General features: G+C 43.8%; 1 protein-coding gene across 1 annotated transcript in view; it reads right to left on the bottom strand.

Annotated features, from left to right (window-relative positions):
* Positions 1-5,228: 5,228 nt before the first annotated feature.
* ERO1B (endoplasmic reticulum oxidoreductase 1 beta) overlaps positions 5,229-19,763 on the bottom strand; it is an 83,289-nt gene continuing 68,754 nt past the window's right edge. The window contains exons 11-16 of the mRNA XM_075555289.1: positions 18,949-19,041; positions 18,594-18,840; positions 16,292-16,361; positions 10,326-10,412; positions 9,303-9,436; positions 5,229-8,103 (exon numbers count right to left, since the gene is read on the bottom strand). Of these exons, the coding sequence (XP_075411404.1) occupies positions 8,043-8,103; positions 9,303-9,436; positions 10,326-10,412; positions 16,292-16,361; positions 18,594-18,840; positions 18,949-19,041 (692 nt within the window). The 3' untranslated portion in view covers positions 5,229-8,042. The remainder of the gene's footprint in view (positions 8,104-9,302; positions 9,437-10,325; positions 10,413-16,291; positions 16,362-18,593; positions 18,841-18,948; positions 19,042-19,763) is intronic.

The following is a 19,763-nucleotide window of genomic DNA, read 5'->3' as shown; positions in this document are numbered from 1 at the left end:
AATGGATATTACTAGAATAGTAATATGTACAGAATAATATGTAATAGAATAATATGTTAGCTTGGGGGTAACAATGAAAGCTACACTAAAACTAAAAAAAGGATGGATTTAAAAGTTTATCAGAATTCTCAACTACGGAGACTTGGTTTAAAAAATAACCTTTCACATAAAACAGAGACTAATAGAAATCTGATTAGAGGTTCATCTAATAAGAGAGACATTTTCATTTTTATCCGTTGTGAGAATTCCATTAGTTAAAAAATGTTACCACTGCTACGATATGGTCCCGATGAGGCACTGTCGGAAAGGATTGTGCCACCGTAGACTTATTTTCATCAAAGACTATTTCCTAATGTTTTGTTGGGGCATGGAAACGTGTTTCTTCAGATGGTAACATGAGGATAAGGGAGTGGAATTCCCTCGGCTGGTGGCATACTGATTATGGACTAGACGCCGGGACTGACAGTGGTCACCGGGCATCCCAGCCTATCAACTCAGCGATGGCCCTACGTACCCTCAACTATCGGCTCCGAGTCGGTACCATCAGTAGGTGCACTGATACCGCAAGACCAAAGTACCCTGAAGGGCACTTCCAACCAAGGTGGCTGTGTCTGGTTCACCGTACTCACTGCCACTGCACTCCTTCTTCCACTTAGTGTTCCAAGATTGGCTGCCAGGTGAACATGGTTCTTAAATCCAAATCCAGAACTAACAGTAGCTTCCTAGTTTCTCCAAATATGGACCCCAGACTTGATTCCTTGAACCGTGCCTTGAGTCTTGTCTTCTGTCTTCACAGAAATTGAACACCTGGTGAGCACAACACCTGTTCATGTCTCCTTTTGGACCTTGGCTACCCTACAATTCTAAAGAGTAGACCGTGTCTGGAATCAACTTTCTGCCTCTGAACCGTAGCCAGACCTGAAGATCAGGCACGTGCTATCTTCTGCTAGATACATGATCTACTTTTCTTCAGCACACATGATCCTTAAAAACCCTCGATTTTGCTATCCGGTTGCTGATAAGGTGCCCTGGTGGCACAGTGATTAAAATGCTAGGCTGCTAGTGGAAAGGGTGGCATTTCTAACCCCCACCACCACCCCCGGACACTCTGCCGGAGAAAAAGGTGGCTGGCTGATTCCAGAGTTACAGCTTTGAAAATCCTACGTGTGGTTATGTTTTACAGGGTCACTATCAGTTGAATTGACTTGATAGCTATGGGTTTTGGTTTGATGGTTGGTTGGACGGACTGTACTGGTCTCTTCCCATTTTTCTTACTAGCCTACCACAAACATCAGTCCCTTTGCAGCTCTAGGTTACGGTGACCCTTGGAGACTTGGCTGATTGTTTAGGATAAATGGAAACTACTTTGCCGGAACCAGTGCATTGGTATACTTGACTATTCTCAATGTGTCGCTCCCTGGCTGTATTCAGTGGCCCAGCCTGGGTTTTACATCCGCCTACTGTAAACCTTAGGGACCAACTTTTCTGGAATTAATTTATGTTAACCCAACTTACAAAATACCACCAGTTTTTCTGACTGAGAGACCAGGACACCCACTTATCTACAGTTAACAGCCTGCGAAGGAAAACCACATGGAATATTAGCATTAAGCCAAAATGTTGTTTCGGTGAATGCTGACTCTCCTCTGATCAGAAGGCGCTAGGTGGTTAATTTTAATTGATTAACGGCATCAATCTATGAAAGCCCGTCATACTGTCAAGACACTAGGATTCCTTTTATATTGGGGGGGTCCTGTCTGCACTAGACATGTTTCTGGGTTTTTTAAAAATCATTTTATTGGGGGCTCATACAGTTCTAATCACAATCTAGACATGTTTCTGTTAACCATTCCACTTCGGTTCACTCTTTCACTGGGACACATTTTCCACTGCACACTAGCTATGATGCAGTTGGGCTGTCTTCTCCTCTCTAAGTCATGTGATGGCGGGTGTTTTTGGTCTGTGTCATTCGTTGTCAAGGTTGCAGATCTTGGGGTCATGGTCAAATCCTGTTCTGGGAGGGTCTGCTTTTTCTCTCTTTATTTTTAGGTCACTTCTTGTACTTCTATTGTCTAGCTGTTTTACAAGTTTAATACGCATGTGCTTAATCTTGACCAGATAGCCAACTTTTAGAGAAAAGAGTCCTCATGGAATGAAAAAGGAAATTAGGATTTTAAAGAAACAGTGCCAACTCATTTCTGGGGGCCAAGACGTGAAAAAGAAGGCCTGAATCCTGGTTCTTTGTCCTAGCCCGTTGGGGCACTGGCAAACAGGCGATTACTTACACAGCAAGGAGTAAAACATAGAAATTGAGCAGGTAACGCAGTAAGAGAATAATGCTGAATTAAATGGACAAAAGTGAAACCCTGGAGAACCTTAAGTTATAGCAGTTTTAAAATCTCAAAACAAAGCCGCGAGTGGAATTGGTACAGATTAAATGAATAAATAAAAGGGCCTGCAGAATGAGCAGGCCGACACCCTAGAAGTTACAAGATCAACAGCTGAGTTAATAACGTGGCTCTGGTCCTGCTGGCTGCACCAGTAAGTGATCCAGGAAAACAGCTCAGCTACAGAGCTAAATACGTGGGTGGGTGTGGGTGTGAGAGCTTTGGTATGTTCAATGCATCCTCTCCAACTAGGGAAAGAGGAGATGTTCAGTAAGTGATATTGGAGCAGTTGCGTTTTTCAGGTGAAAAGCAAATGGGGTTAGATCCCTCACGGAGTCTACTAAAAAATAGAGCATCCCTAGAAATCTCTAAGATCAATAATGCGATAGAACAGTGGGCAACAGATCTGAACACTCGAGAATAATGCACATAACCCTTAAGTCTTGGTGCTCCACGCTGTAGAGGGGGAAAAGTCTACCGAGATCGACTGTTCGTCCGTCCATCAGCATGGCAAACCCTCAGTGTGAGATCTATGATGTGGACAGACAGGAAGGTAAGCTCAGGTGGGTGGATGAACGAGGAACCATGCAGGCAACCTGGCAGTCTCTCCACATGACAAGTGCAAATGGCATCCGACCCAACCATTCCATTTTTGCAGATTCATCATCCTACAGGGACATGTGAAACAACTTGTACACTGGTTAATGAGAGAGCAACACCCACACGATGGAATACTAAGCAGCCCTGAACCAAACGAGGAAGATTACCACGAAAGGTTAAGAGAAAGTGTGACGGATAGGATGTACACTATGCCGTTCTTTGGGTAAAATGAGAGAAACACCCAGACTTTATATATCTGTCTTAGCTTGTATAAAAGTGTTGGGTGGAAGTAAAAGGAACTATGAACAGTCACTCGATGGCAGTGGGTGGGTGGGAGTTGGTACTGAGCTAGGAGGGCAAAGATGAAGGAATACATATATATATATATTTAATAAATCATTTTATTGGGGGCTCTAACAGCTCTTATTTTTTTTAAAAATCACTTTATCATTTTATACGTCCATTGTGTCAAGCACATTTGTTGCCATCATCATTCTCAAAACATTTGCTTTCTACTTGAACTCTTAATATCAGCTCCTTGTTTTCCCCCTCCCTCATGAATCCTTGATAATTTATAAATTATTATTTTGTCACATCTTACACTGTCCGATGGTCTCCCTTCACCCACTTTTCTGTTGTCCATCCCCTGGGGAGGTTATATGTAGGTCCTTGTAATCAGTTCCCCCTTTCTACCTCACCTTCCCTCTACCTTCTAGGTATCGCCACTCTCACCACTGGTCCTGGAGGGATCATCTGTCCTGGATTCCCTGTGTTCCCAGTTCCCATCTGTACCAATGTGCATCCTCTGGTCTAGCCAGATTTGTAAGGTAGAATTGAGATCATGATAGTGGGGGGTGAAGAGGGGGAGGAAGCATTTAGGAACTAGAAGAAAGTTGTATGTTTGCTACCCTGCATCCTGACTGGCTTGTCTCCTCTTCCACGAACCTTCAGTAAGGGGGTGTCCATTTGCCTGCAGATGGGCTTTGGGTCTCCACTCTGCACTCACCCTCCTTTACAATGATATGTTTTGTTCTTTGATGCCTAATACCTGATCTCTCCGACACCTCGTGGTCACACAGGCTTGTGTGCTTCTTCCATGTGGGCTTTGATGCTTCTGAGCTAGATGGCTGCTTGTTTACCTGCAAGCCTTTAAGACCCCAGACACTACATCTTTTGATAGCCGGGCACCAACAGCTTTCTTCGCCACATTTGCTTATGCAAACATTTGTCTTCAGTGATCATATCAGGAAGGTGGGCACCCACTGATACGACTTTTTTTGTTCTTTGATGTCTGATACCTGATCCCTTGTATACCTTGTGGTCATACAGGCTGGTGTGCTTCTTCCATGTGGGCTTTGATGCTTCTGAGCTAGATGGCCGCTTGTTTACCTGCAAGCCTTTAAGACCCCAGACACTACCTTTTAATAGCCAGGCACTATCAGCTTTCTTCACCACATTTGCTTATGCACCCATTTGTCTTCAGCCACCATCCTATATAAATATATTTACATATGTACATGCCTGTATTTAGATCTCTATGAATACCCATTGTCTCCTAGTTCTTTCCTCTATTTGAAGGAATATATTTTGTTGTATCTCTTTTTCTTTTTCATTTTGAACCATATGGATGTACTACCTATTAAAAAATGAAATTAAAATAAGCATATTAAAAGCCTCCTGAGTCAATACGAATAAAGAGATGTTGAACAATCCAATTTTAATTCTGTTATACACAGGGTCCCTGAGTCAGAACTGACAACGACAGCATCTAACAACAAGCCATTTTTATGAAACCACACGAGTACACCAGCCTCGTTCTCAGCAGAGGTTTGGGAGTCAATTCTAACGTTGCAAACGTACAATTTGTGCCTGCGGACTAGTTTGGAGCTGCTCTTTTTCATATTTTTAAAATGAGGAAATTCTACCTAACTCCTACTAGTGCTATTTGAGAGAAAAATGAGGCTTTCTACTCCCGTCAAGCTTTAGTCTCAGAAACTCACAGGCAGTTCTGCTCCATCCTAGAGGGCCACTCTGGAGGCAGTGACTCTGTGGTAACGGGGTTGTGACCAGTGCTATTGAGAAGGTTAACCAGGAGAATGCACGGGGAAGCCCTCAGTATGGGGCCTGCAAATGCTGGCTAGTGGGGTGTCAGCCTCCTTCTACATTTATTTTTTCCCCTTCTCCACAATCTGTAATCAAATCCACAGAAAAGGAGCTCTTTCGAGAGGAGGCAAAAAAGACCACAAGAAAAGACTGTAGAAACATTTATTTTAATTCACGCTTTCTAGAATCTGGTGGGCACATTAGCAAGTAATTTGGACTTCTGTTTGGAATAAACATTCCTTAGAGTCCACATGAATTGGAATTTGCATTTTTGTCTCTAACAAATAATTTTCATGGTAGCACGCACCCAATCTGCTTAGTTGGGTAAGAAGCTAAGGTTTCTGCAGGCGTTGCCCTTTGTGAACAGAGGTTCATTTTCCTCGATTTCCAGCTGAAGGCAGTGCTGATGAAGATCGACCCGCTGTCCTTTCTTACATACAGTAACGCCTGGCAGAGCTGGAAGGCATGGCACAATGTCTCATATACATCACGACGTGACAAACACGGAATAAATTCACAATGACAAAATATTTTCACACGTGGCGAATGTCAAAAGTGAATTCTGTTACTCTTTGCCTCATCCTGTTCATCATCTAAGAAGGGAACCAGAAGACACGTTCATGGCTTTTCTGTTGCACGTTGTTGTTCGCGGTCAGGAGGTGCCCTCCAGCTGATTCTGACTCCTAGTGACTAAAAGAAGGCCGGTTTCCCTTGTGGTCATTTTCATTCTCACCAGCTGGGGTACAATCATTTTGGTCAGTTATATTGTTAGGTGCTGGGTGTTTAAACTAGGCGCCGGGGCAGTGACGCACATGCCGCGAGGCAGTCTGCCAGTCAAACGTTGTCACAGTGTAATCAGTACTGTCACTGGGAATTGGAAACACAGTTTATCACCAGGACCTTAAAATATCAGCAGCCACACAAAACAAAGATGCCTACAGTTTATACAATCATTAAAAAATACATACACAAAAATGCATGTAGTCCCCTACCCACATGACATTTGTGAGAAAAATGAATGAATTTCAGTTCAAAAACATTGACGAGGAATGAGATAATGTATCGGAACTTTGAAAATAATTTTTTACCTGATGTCGACCTTCTGCTTTCCAAAAACTGACTCTACTATACACAGTTTCCTACACTTGCAATAAACCACAGTTAAGACAAACAGCCACCAATGGAAATCCAAGGATTTTCTCAAGCAGAGTTTAGATAGTAAGTCTTTTACGTTCACTTAAGAAAGGTAATGTAACACTACCAGATGGTCTTTAAGCACACAGTAATGACAATAAGACAAATATTAATAAGTTTTAATTTAATTTAAAATAAGATAATAAGTGCAAAACCTTCACATTTCTTAAATGCTAATCACTACTTTAGGAATAAATCTTAATTAACCAGCAAGCTAATTTAGATATTTGCTCTCTAGAAACTAAATAGTCCTTAGGGACTCCTCCCCCGCCATACAACATTTGCATCCCTACAGAAAGAGCAGGAAAAATGGGAGGCCTCAGTGGAGTCGGCCATTTTATTCGCAAACAAAACACATTGCTATTAACAACAAATTATGAACATTAGAAAACTGGACAGAATTGGAAAATTAGAAAAGTATTAGTTGGAGTAGTCCAACTAATTACAATTTAAATGAACTTACTCCATTAAATCACCAATGCACGCATTTCAGACTTTGGCAAGACAAGGGTGTAAGAGCACTTGTTAGTTTGCAAAAGGAAGTAGAGTCTAATGTGAGAGACTCTCCCGGACCCGCAATACTTCCACACAGACGCACCCTTCCAACCCAGTTCCGACATATCCACTGACACCAGGAAAAGGAACCACTGTTGTCTGAGGATATCGAAGTCACGGGTTTAGAAAGCGACGAGGGCGTACTGAGAAGTCATCTGTTGGCAAGTCACACAAGGTTCCGTTTTCCTCTAGTGAACAGAAGTGAAAGGAAGGTGGAGCTGGGTGGACAGGAGGCCAGTCTGCTTGCTTGGCTGGCCTCCCGAGGGAAGTAAGAGCTAAAGGATTGCATAGCTTGTAGTCCACACGAAACCCTTCCAATGCTTGGTTTAAAATAGAAAAAGACACTCAACAGCAACGTTGTGTATCACATTCTAAATGCGTGTGTGAGGAATGCATGAAAACCCGTCCACATTCTACTGAGAGGTAATCTTAAATGTTTGCTGGCTGGTCTTTCGTCTGAAAAGAAACTGGGTTTATGGTTCGGGCAGAGAACCAAGATCAAACAGAGTCTACAGAAACTGCTGGGTGCGTTCTGGCCGGGCAGCGCAAAGACAAGCACTTATTCTGTGTTGCTATTATTTTCTCTTTTTAAGATGAAAACAAAACAGCAACAATAGCAGCAACTAAAAATCGTAACGATCGATGAAACTGATTGAAGTGTTGGGAAACTGTAAGGCGCATCTGGAACTATACCGTGAAAGGCCCGTTCATCACATGCGATACAAAGTGACGCAAACAGTGCTGGGAAGGGCTCTTAAAATATATTAAAAAGTTATCGATGTTTTCCTTACTGATAATCAGCCCCAAGCAACATTTGTTCCCTGGGTTTCCGTCTCCACCTCCGATGGTTAACGATGTAATCAGAAAGGAGACACGGCCATGTAAGGCTTGACAACTGGAAGTCAGAGATAATACAAGGCGAACAAACGAATCCAAAACAAATGGACCATTCAACGGGCAGAAACAAAAGCAAACACAGAATTGGTATAACTTACAAGTTTTAAAAGTAGATACTTCATTTGATAAATATTTCCAATCTGTAATAACCTATTCGGGATCATAAATATTCAAGTGAAAATCTGAATTTCTCTCATTGAAGAGTCCAACATTCTTGCAGTCTTAGGAGATTACTCTGCTGAAGGTGGAAGACAAAGGCTTCCCGTAGTCCCTTTAGGATTCTAAAGAGACGTGTGAAAGCCTTTATTACCTACTGTGCTGTAATAAGACTTTGAAGTTCTGTAATTCCCTTATGCTCGTGGAAAGCCTGCAAGAGAGGGGAGAAGAGCATGTCAGGACAGGAGCTGAGCTGACATGAGGGATGCACACCACCTCAGAGGAACAAAGGCCTAGCCAGTTGAGAAGGTGGTGTTTCTAACCCTCCCCCCACTCTCCCCAAGCAGTCCATGCTCCTGGATGTGCCAATGCACATGGCTACTGGCACCCCTCGAGTGACTCAAAACAGGCTCGTGGGAAAGGTCATCTTGAGTTTCCGGAGCAAGAACAAGCTGGAAGGGGCCGAGATCACAGCTGCAGGGGTGAGGCGCGCATGCCGACCTCATTGTCCTAGGAGGGCCCTGGCTGCGCTGGCGCCCAGAAGGAGCAGGGGCGCGGCTGGATGGCAAGGAATTCCTTGGTGCCAGTGCCCTGGGCCTCTTCTCACGGTGACCCTTTTCAGTTCTCATACACGTACGCATAACCAGCCGTGGTGCTCTGCCTATGTCCCTGGGGAAAACCAACCTATAATCTGGGGGTCCCATGAAAAGAGTTTCCCCCAGCCTAAGTTGACCTCTGCTTTGAAGTTCACTGGCCCGGTGGAACCCTTTGCTGTCGCTCTGCAGGCTGGACGTACACGGAAGGTGCCCTAAGAGACTGAGCTAAGTGTATTATCGAGGGAACTTGCCTGCAGCCACCTACCAAACCCGGACACATGCTTAAACACTTTCATTTGGAATGGCCCAGGCGTGTATGGATTGGGACCCTAGCAGAGGTAGTTTTTAAACTCACCCTCATACAGATAACCAGTTATCGATATTTTCACATAGACTATCATTTGAAAGCAAAATTTTAAAAAAAGTATCGCAACACATTTAAAATGAGGATCGCTGTCATTTCTCAATAAAGATCAGCCAAAATACAGAACACTGTGGTTTGGTTCTTTAGTTTTTGCATTGATAAGCTGCAAGGAAGTTATTCCCTACTATCAAAAGATTCTAGATGAATTATGCAAACAGTGTATGATTAATTCATAATAAGGAAAGCTAAATAATTTACAATTGGTCTTATAAATTCATTTTCCACACGCCTCTCTAAGTTCCTACTCTTTTCTTGCTCCCCAGATACATTGCTTTGTTTTATAACATTCCATTAATTCCATAGGGGTGACGGCTCTTCTTTCGCCTGTTTTCAAATCCCCGAGCCCAGAATCCACTGATTTCTTTATAGCATTTAGAAACTGTGTCTTACCTTCCGAAGGCATTTAAAAGAGCAACTATTTCCTGTCGAGTGAGTTGGAAGCCTTTAGACGGGCTGTTCTCCGGAAGCTTTTGAATTTCTTTTTCAGAGAATAGTATTTTCAAAGCAGTTCCTAAACCCTGAGTCTGAAGAAAATAAACTTACAATTAAATTTCTGTACCTATTATTATGGTTTAAAGGAATAATCAATACTGTGATGACAGCCAAGATATTAATATAAACCAAGCTTTTCATTAACGTGTCAAACTATTTAAAATATCATGTTTAAATAGTGAGTCTACTTTAAAAGTAGACAAAGGTTTAAGAGCTGGCTGTTACTGTCAGTTGCTGTCAAGTTCATTCCCACGAATGGACACCCCAGAAGCCTCGAGGATTTCCAGTGACCATGACCTTTAGGTAGCAGATCACCAGCCTTGTCTTGTGGGGCATCTTTGGGTGTGTTCAAACCATGGCTAGAGTCGTCATCACCCAGGGACTCTTCTTAAAAGCTTAACTAAGTAGCTTAACTCACTGCCATGGAGTCAACACGGGCTCATAGCGACCAAACAGGACAGGGTACAGCTGCCCCTTTGCATGCCCAAGACTAAATCTTTACAGGAGTAGAGAGCCCCAGTTTTTTCCCTTGGAGCTGCTGGTGGTTTCAAACTGCTGACCTCGCAGATTGCTGCCTAACTCGCAACCATTACGCCACCAGGGCTTCTCAAACAGTTCAAATTCATTTTAAAAATAAAAAGTATGAGGGGGAAATTGGGGAACTGACTAGAGTAATCAACGTATAACACACATACACACACACACGGGAAGGAACAATGGAAACGTGGGTGAAGAGAGACACAGACCTCAATAACAATGACGTTTTCCTTCAACACAATGGAAAGAGCACACTCTGGGCTCCCTCACTTCCAAACTCTAATTTAGAGAGTAATGAGGATTTTTACAATGAACAGAGTTTAACTCTGTCGTGACAAAGGTCAAGGTTCGTAGTGGTTTCAAAGCAGACAACAGGGCACGCACCTGTAACTTCCCCCATAACCTGCACTTGTCACAGCCGACGCAGTCCATGATGCGGGAGATGTTCTTGAAGTGCAGCCGGAATTCCTCCTAGTAGGCACAAAATCGTTTCATTCTAGTCAGACTTTTAAAATTAAACTACACTTGGAGAAACGATAAGAAATGAAAAAGATACATGTACTATTGAATTGTTTTTTATGTCACTTATGAAAAAGTACTTTGTCTCGTGTAACCAAGCACATGTAGGGTGTAACTGACATTGATGGAGATTTTTTCATTGAGATTTTGAATTGTTTATTGAGGAATTACTCTGCGAAGCGCTATGAGGCAGTCTGGTGGCGTGGTGAGGTACATGCTGGGCTGATAACCGCAAGGTCAACAGTTCGAAATCACCAGCTGCTCCAAGGAGAAAGATGAGGCTCTCTCTCTACTTCTGGAAAGAGTTACAGTCTCCCAAACCCACAGGGGCAGTTCTGCCCTTCCCTATAAGGTTGTGATAAGTTTTGGTTTTATGTTTTGCTTGTTTACTCGATGAAATCCACCAAGATATGAACTGTGGGAGGCCCCAAAGCAAATAGTACATGGTCTTTATATTTTAGGAACTTAATTGATGCTTCTATTTGACACCTGCAATATAACTAACGATGAATACATCTATTTTATGCTTTAAAAAACGTTTTGCCGTATGTGGGTCTAAACAAAACAGCTGGTTCTAAAAGAAAGCAAATCAAGTATTGGATCCATTCTCGGTCCCACACTTTGCTTGCAAAGGACCCTCCGTCCACCCTGATGACTGGCTGCTCTTGCAGCTGCAGCTTCTACCGGGTTGCTTACTGACTGGATTCCAGTAGACTGCCCGTGGGCATCTGTGCATGGTTTCCTATGCTCTCAGGTAAGTTTAATAGAGTCTTAAAATGAGTTTCCTGGAGGTTTGGTAGGGCGTGATCAAGAGCAATGTAACCGAGAGAAATTACTGAAACCCAAATGAAGGCTGAGCATGACAGTGGGACAAGATGAAAGTCAAAGGAAATAGAGGAAAGAACTAGGAGTACAGGGGCATTTATAGAGGTCTAAATACAGGCATGTACATATGTAAATGTATTTATATATGACGATGAGGAAATAGATCTATGTGCATATATTTATAGGTTTAGCATTAAGGTAGCAGATGGCCATTGGGCCGCCACTCAAGTACTCCCTCAATGCAAGAACACTTGGCTCTATTAAACTGGCATTCCATGATGCTCACCTTCCTGACACAATCGCTGAAGACAAAGCAGGTGCATAAGGAAATGTGAAGAAAGCTACCAAAAGATATAGCATCTGGGGGTCTTAAAGGCTTGAAAATAAACAAGCGGCCATCTAGATCAGAAGTAACAAAGCCCACATGGAAGAAGCACACCAACCTGTGTGATTGTGAGTTGTCGAAGGGATCAGGTATCAGGCATCAAAGAACAAAAAAAATCTTATTGTGAATGAGGGAGAGTGGGTACCCAAAGCACATCTGTAGGCAACTGGACACCCCCTTACAAAAGGGTTGTGGGGAGAAGATGAGCCAGTCAGGGAGCAATGTGGCAATGATGAAACATATAACTCCTCTAGTTCTTTAATGCTTCCTCCCCCACCCCACTATCATGATCTCAATTCTATCTTACAAATTCAGTTAGACCAGAGGATGTACACTCTTACAGATAAGAACTGGAAACACAGGGAATCCAGGACAGATGAACCCCTCGGGACCAGGAGGGTGGAGGGAAGGTGAGAGAGAAAGGGGGAACCGATCACAAGGATCTCCATATAACCCCCTCTGGGGGATGGACAACAGAAAAGCGGGTGAAGGGAGACATCGGACAGTGTAAGACATGACAAAGTAATAATAATTTATAAATTATCAAGGGTTCATGAGGGAGGGAGGGTGGGGAAGGGAAGGGGAAAATGAGAAACCGATACCAAGGGCTCAAGTAGAAGGGAAATGTTTTGAGAATGATGATGGCAACAAATGTACAAATGTGCTTGACAAAATGGATGGATTGTGATAAGAGTTGTAGGAGCCCTCAATAAAATCATTAAAAAAAAAAAGAGTTTCCTGGTCTTTTTTACATGATTGGAAAAAAAATTACTGTCCTGAGGTAAATATTCTATTGCATAAAGTTGGTGATAAGCACTCTGAATAATCTGGACACCGGAAGCCTCTCCCAGCTGCCTAGAGGGTTTAGAGGCTTCAACACGTTGGCCAAAAGGAATACATGTCCTGTGCTTTCCTCAATCTCCTGTGAGTCCCTCCCTTCGGAGCTCATGGGAAAATGCACTTAGGTTCTCCTTTATGCTCTCGAAAAACAGCAAACAGCACATCCAGCGTTGTGCAGCTGAAAGCGAACACGGAGACCCTTGGCCTTCCTTTCTCAGTCTCCCTTTCTTCAGTTTCCAAAACACACACACTTATGACACAAAGGAGTTGTGAAGATCAAAAATATAATACTTATGCAAGCGCTTATAAAAGAGAAGCGAACTAGAAGGCACCATCATGCTGTACTGCCGATGGCATACACATTAAACTCCAAGTAGTATAAGCCTCTAAACAACCAGAGGGCCAAACCGCCTCCTACAATGAAGTACGCTGGTGTGAGTTGCCATCGAGCCAATTCGTTCTCACTGTGACCCTATGGGTGTCGAGTCGAACTGCCCCACAGCGTGTCAGATGGATGCGAGTCCAACTGCCCCACAGCCTGGCAGAAGCATCCTGTCTTCCCGTGCACCCTGACGGGGTCAAACTGCCAACCTTTACAGGCTAGGAGTCGCACATGTAGCCATTTGCACCACTCAGGGACTCTAAAAACAACACATTTACTTGTCACAAGTAGGGACTATTCTGAAATCACGATTTTACATTTATGGCAATAGGGGGAAAAAATCGGATGCTTTTGCACAGTAATGAGGACCTGAGGTGAGACAGGGAGAAGTAGGAACACTGGGTTTGTGGAGGGGGGCTGTTTGGGGCACGAGTGCTTCATGTTTCTTGGGTGGGATGGAGGAGCTGGGCAGGCAATGGACAGGAAGTGGCTCACCAGGCTGTGAGCAGGCAGTGGAGCTGAAGCTATAAGAACCAGGGAGGAGCTGAGAACTCTCTTCTTCCAACAAGGCCTACTCTAGGCCCAAGGGTCTGGGTCTCACCTGTCCACAAGTCAGGGGGCCACCTGCCCTGGAGACCCTTCTCTGGGAAAAGTGGGAAGGAGCAGGGCTAGGGGCTAACCTCCACCTCCACCACCACCACCACCACCACCACCACCACGATCACCTCCAATTTCGGTGGCTCCCACCGCGGTGGTGAAGGCTTGGTGAAGGGGGGGGGAGGTGCTCAATGTGCCGAGGGTATCCCAAAGAGTGAGCAAATAAAGGGACATCAAAACTAGAGAGGGGTTGACCCTGACTCTTGTGTAACCCGATTTTCACATAATGACCTGGCCTTTGGAAACTAAGATGTCAGAGTAAGGATGGCTGTATGGTTGAACTAAATTACTATTTCATTTCATTGAGCTAAATTATATATTTCATTTCAGTGCCACCAAGAAACTCTCATCAATGGAGAATAACTCATTAACTAAGCAACTCTGTAGTACAGTCACATCGGCAACACCTTGCCAGGAGTGTTCGGAATACAGGTTTTTCCGATGTTTAGAACAGTAATACAGAACATACATTATGTGTTATAAAACACCTCAGGTGAGAGTGTGGCAATCCCTGAAATAAAACAGAATCGTGTTTCTGTACCACGATGGAAGAACAGTCATACAAATCAGCATTAAAAGACACACACACAAAAAAGACTATAAATAGTCTCATGTCACTTCAGGTCAGGTCTTGTGCCAAATTTCAGTTTTTCGAGCTTTTTGAACTTTCGAAGCTCAATATATAAGATTATGGACCTATACTAGAAGAACATCTGCCAAGTTCAAATACTTTCATGATTTTTTTCTATTATTCTGTCACTCTGCATATTTGCTTTGTAAATTTTGTGTCCTGAATTTTGTTGTTACTGCCCATGTTGGCGTGGCTGTTGCACTGTCCTGCTGACTCACGGAGAGCCCATGGGTGCCAGTAGAAAGCCAGAGGGTCTTCAAGAAGCAGATTGGTAGGTCTGTCTGCTTTCTGAGGTGTTTCTGGGAAGAGTCAAACCTTCGATCATCAGCGGAACACTTAATGGTTTACACTATCCAGAGACTCCTTAATTTGCTATAAGCAAGTACATAAAGTTTGTTACTATTCCTAAAACATACTCTCATATATCACAGGTTAATAGGTAGATTTTTTTACCTTGAGTCCATAAAGATGATTTATAATTTTTCAAAATTTGTAACATTCCATAAAATAAACTCTAGAGAAAGAAACTAGTCACTATCAAGGATGGCAGTGTTCAATATGGATGACAACTCAGTATAAAGAAGACCAAAATCCCTACAACTGGGCTGATAAGTGACCTCATGACAAATGGAGAAAAGGCTGAAGTTGTCGAGGATTTTTGCCTTGCTTGGATCCACAACCAATGCTCATGGAAGCAGTAGTCAAGAGCTCAAAAGACATATGCATTGTGTAAATCTGCTGCACAAAACTTCTTAAGAGTGCTGAGGAGCAAGGCTGGTACTTTGGGAGTCCCCAAAGTGCACCTGGTCCTAACCATGGCATTTTTCATGGCCGCATCTGCATGTGAAAGTTGTGCACTGAATAAGAAAGACCAAAGAAGAATCAGTGCGTTTGAAGTGTGGTGCTGGAGAAGAATGTTGAGAATGCCATGCACTGGACCTGTACTGGAGGAACTAAGGCCAGAGTGGTCTTTAGAGGCAAGGATGGCGAGACTTCATTCATCAAGAGACAACAGTAGCTCATCGTCAGGAGGGATCTGTCCCGGGTGAAGGACGTGGAGGGGGAGTGCGGGAGGGGAACGTCTTCAAGGAGATGGACTGACGCGGCGGCTGCCACCAAGGACTCAAGAATGAAGCTATTGTGTGGCTGATGCAGGACTGTGACAGGGTCACGGGACACTGGAACGGACTAGACGGCACCTGACAACAAGCACATCCTCAAAGGGGCTAACAGCTGATGATCTCGGGAAAACTGAGTTTCAACAGTAAGACACACTGGGATTTGTAAGGCAAGAACACTAAAACTGTACCCTAAACTATTACCTTTAAGGACATTTACCAAGGTGTCATACTCATGGTACAGAGTCATGATTGATGATTCACTAACCAATTGGTGACAAAAGAAAGGTCAATGGAATTAAGAAGGAATTTTAGAGAGGGCTTGCTTGTATCCTTTACAGTAAAATCCAATCGAACTAATTTCAACAAGTTGGAGAACTAAGAAGGAAGATGGTGTGGACAAACAGGATTAAAATAAAACCCATAAACTCCCCCGGTGGTAGCTTTTGTGATTTTGTGTCAACTAGACACACCTAGTCCTGGCTAGGGGTGGAGTCCCATCTGTCCATCCAGTCGCAGTCCAGGGACCTCTCCTCAATGTTCTGAGCCTTTTGGTAAGAGAGTGAGGCACTGGGAACTGGGTCTCTGCCCTGTGCCTGCCTCCTCTCTGGGACTTCATTGGGACTCTGCCTCCAGGTGTGGTCCCATGGGGGCCACCTGACCCTGAGAGCTATCAGTGCCCAGAAATGCTTCGACCAGCCTTGGGTCACGAGACTGCCAGTGATCCTCCTGCTCCCAGCTTCAGTGGTCCGTGTCACCGGCATGTGGCTATGCGAGTTTGAAGAGGGACTTAGGAACTAGTGCTGGATTTAGAGACTTGAGCTGTACTGGGCTAGGATGCTTCCTTCATGATAGAAAGCTCATATATATATAATATATATAATATATCTATAATATATTATATATATATAAATAATATGCCACTGGATTTGTTTCTTCAGAGAATTTAACTGAACACACCCCCTATCTTGTCCCCTAGTTAATTTTTTTTACCTTTAATGACTTGGCTCCCTTTTTTTCACCTGCAAACATGGATTTCTCATCAAAGTGCATGGGAAAGGACCTGATGAAATGACAACAAGCTAGACGTTAGAAATAAAAGTGATAAATTATAAGTCATAGATCATAGATGAAAATCTCCACGTTAAGCTGTCAGACTTTTCTATCCCTATAAATACTTAAAATTCATTATTTACTCATGTGTTTACTGATGTAGGGAAGTTTACATGCCAACAATTCAATCAAAGACTAAACAAAATCATAGATAACTTGCATTGATAGAATTGTAATACTTTAGTGAAAAATTACTTGTTTAAATTGGTAGCAGGAACACTGACAATGTCACTTGATGTTGATTCTGATAAACATTTTAATGTAAATTAAAAAATACCCTATTCCAGGCAAATGCACAGCCTCCGATGTTTGACTGGCGGCTGCCAGGAAGAAAGAGCGGGTGGAAAGGGAGCGGCACTGTCTGCACAGCAGTGCGTTTCTGTTGCTGGAAACACTGGCAATGGACGTGGCTGATGGCTGCACAACACGATGCTTGTGGCCGGTGTCCTTACATTGTGCATGTGAAAGGCATCCAACTGTTCTTCTATGTGCCTTTCAATAACAAAAATCCTTAATCTTCAGGAAAGCCTGATAGAAACTCTTTACGTCAGGATTTAAAAGCACTTGAGAATAGTGTTCAGATCTTTTTTCTTCTCAGTCCAATTTTTCCCTTTTCACAACTTTCGTCTGTTTACAACAGATCGTTATTGATGATCTGAATTAGCATAGAGTCGCATCACCCCTGTCAGTTTCTATTCTGTCTCAGAAAACCACAGGCGCAGTTCTGCTCTGTCCTCTAGGGCCCATGCGTCAGTTTGTGCGTTGCTGTGTGGACCGAGGCGACAGTAGTGGCATTTCAGATACCTGTAGGGCCACGCACGGTTGACTGATTGCAGAGAGGGGAGCTTGCAGAGGAAGTAAAAACTAGGAGGAGACACGACCTACTTCTGAAGACCAGTCAATGAAAACCTCATGGGTTCCAATAGAACTCATTTCCAACCACAGATTGAAGTTGACGGTGCCAGTCTCAGTCATGTTTTATTCTGCTATCTATAGGGGGCCACCATGGGCCGGTGCCGACTAACGAGAACCTGCAATAGCTGGATGGTGGAGTGGTGATCAGGTGGGTAGCTCATGCCGTGGTCGGCTGCCATCAGGTCGGTGCTGACTCAGAGACCCGGTGCCCAACAGAAGCAAACACTGCTGGGCCCTGCACCATCCTCACCACCACTCTCGTATCGGAGCTCACCGTTTCAGCCGCTGTGCCAACCCACCCTTTGAGGGCCTTCCTTTTGTTGGCTGCCCTGTGGTTTACCAAGCAGACAACAACAACAGTGCACAGTGGACACTGCAACTAGATTGGGGGGTGGGGTCTGGAAAGACACAGCGGAGACTTAGAAGTGCTTCTGCAGATCTGATTCTCCTCTCCTTCTTGGAAGATGACAGGTTCCAACACTGCGAGGCGAGGCCTGGCTGTGCCACAAAGCCCAGCCAATGATCTGTGGACAGAGCTAAAGCTTTTTAAAATTGGCGCATCGTCTCCAAATCGTTATTGCTTTGTTATGGTGATCTGGAAGCCCATGTTAAGATGGGAGACTCACAAAAGGATGGGCCTGTCAGTCACCGTTTCAGGGAGGAGCTATGCAGAGATGCCAAGCCTGCACTGGACTTGGAATAAGCGAGGAGGAAAACTGTTGGTGTACACCCCTGAAATGTGGGGGGTAAGTTGCTGCCTGATCATTGCCTACTTGCTTTTGATCGGGAAAAATGACAAGGGAGCCTCTGAACTGAGTTTTAAGGGACCAGGAACCACAACAGAGGGAAGTCTGTTTGTCCAGGGCTTCTCATTTCTTTCCCACCAAGGGAGAACCTGAGCCCCGAGCCAACCACAGGACCACACTTGAAGATAAAAACAACTTAAGCAGGTAAGAGAATGACTAAGTGAGCAACAACTATCGGCAACAAACAAACAAAAACCTATCCCTATGCGCAGGGACCCTGGAGAGCAGAAGAGAACTAGGTTTCCACAGCTGGAATAGATGGTTTGTAGTAGACCGTTTTATTGGGTCATAATCCACCTACCGTTCAATTCAATAGTTCGATGGTATCAAGAAGTGTGCAATCATTACCACAGTCAGTATCAGTCCCTACCTTGCAGGGATCAGCTTATGGCCTAGTTCGAGAGCCACCGCAGTCAAACACAGAAACAGAACACCCGAGAACGCCACTATTCAAGTCTTACTTTGTGTCTTGAAAGATATTCAGCAGAAGGCTTTTGGTGACCGCATCTTTGTCTACATTTCCAGTGTAAAGATCAACAACCGAGCGTTCGAAATACGGGGCCACCTTGGACAGAGCCCGGAGCTCAATCAGGTATAAAAAGTACAAATTCTTTAGTCGCCTTGGACCTTCCCCGTTGGTTTCCACAGGGTCAAAGCGGCGCTTAAACTCCTGGACATTAGGTCCCCAACCAGGTTTGCCCCAGGTTTCTAAAGAGAACAGAGAAACACTAGATTTACTCAGGATGGCATGTACATTTCCTCCAACAATTTTCACGCACATAGGGGGTAAATACTTGTATTTGAAAGTCTAATTACCTTCCAAAAGATAATGTGCACACAGATGTAAATTGATACTAGCATGAAGTCCGGAAATCAGCTTGTAGAAGACCCTTTTCTCCAGGCATAAACCTATTTGGAAAAATATTGAAAAAGAAATACCAAATCAAGGAGATCCAGTACCTAGGCTTTATTTTTGGAGATAAGATTAACTAGTAAAGACACATTTTAAAACAAGGTTTTCTCACTAGACTGTATCACTATGACCCTGGCTCCAGGAAGGAGTTAGGTGACTGGGCTAATGGAATGCAGAGTAAGACCAGAAGGTTTGGGTGCTGGATTTCCCATCAACATGCAAGGCATACCTGGCAGTAGGATGTATTCTTTAGTTTTTTGAATAGAGAAAAATTCGGAAAAGTAAATGTTAGGAATCACTGGATGCAGACTAATTCTTTTTTTTTTAATTCTCCCTCACCACTCAGCAGTTTTTGTTTGTTTCCCAAAGCAGGGACACAGTGTCTCATAGGACTCAAAAGAGCTCAAACTCCCTGTCAACGGGGTCACTGCTGACTCTTAGCGATCCCCCGGGACAGGGAGAGCTGCCCTTGTGGGTTTCCGAGCCTCTATCTCTTTATGGGAGTAGAAAGCCTTGTTTGTCTCCCACAGAGAAAGACACTCCCACAGCTTCTCCCTAAACTTGTGGTTTTGAACTGCTGGCCTTGTGTGTAGCGCCCCAATGTGTAACCGCTATGCTATCAGGGCTCCACCTCACAGTAGGAAATAAGAGATAATCTCATTTACATGCTGAGGGAAGGAAAACACTTTAAGAATTAAAAAAATTCTTTTTGCACCTT

This window comes from Tenrec ecaudatus, chromosome 7 (assembly GCF_050624435.1).
Source record: "Tenrec ecaudatus isolate mTenEca1 chromosome 7, mTenEca1.hap1, whole genome shotgun sequence".
NCBI lineage: Eukaryota > Metazoa > Chordata > Mammalia > Afrosoricida > Tenrecidae > Tenrec > Tenrec ecaudatus.
This window is presented reverse-complemented; position numbering and strand designations above follow the sequence as displayed.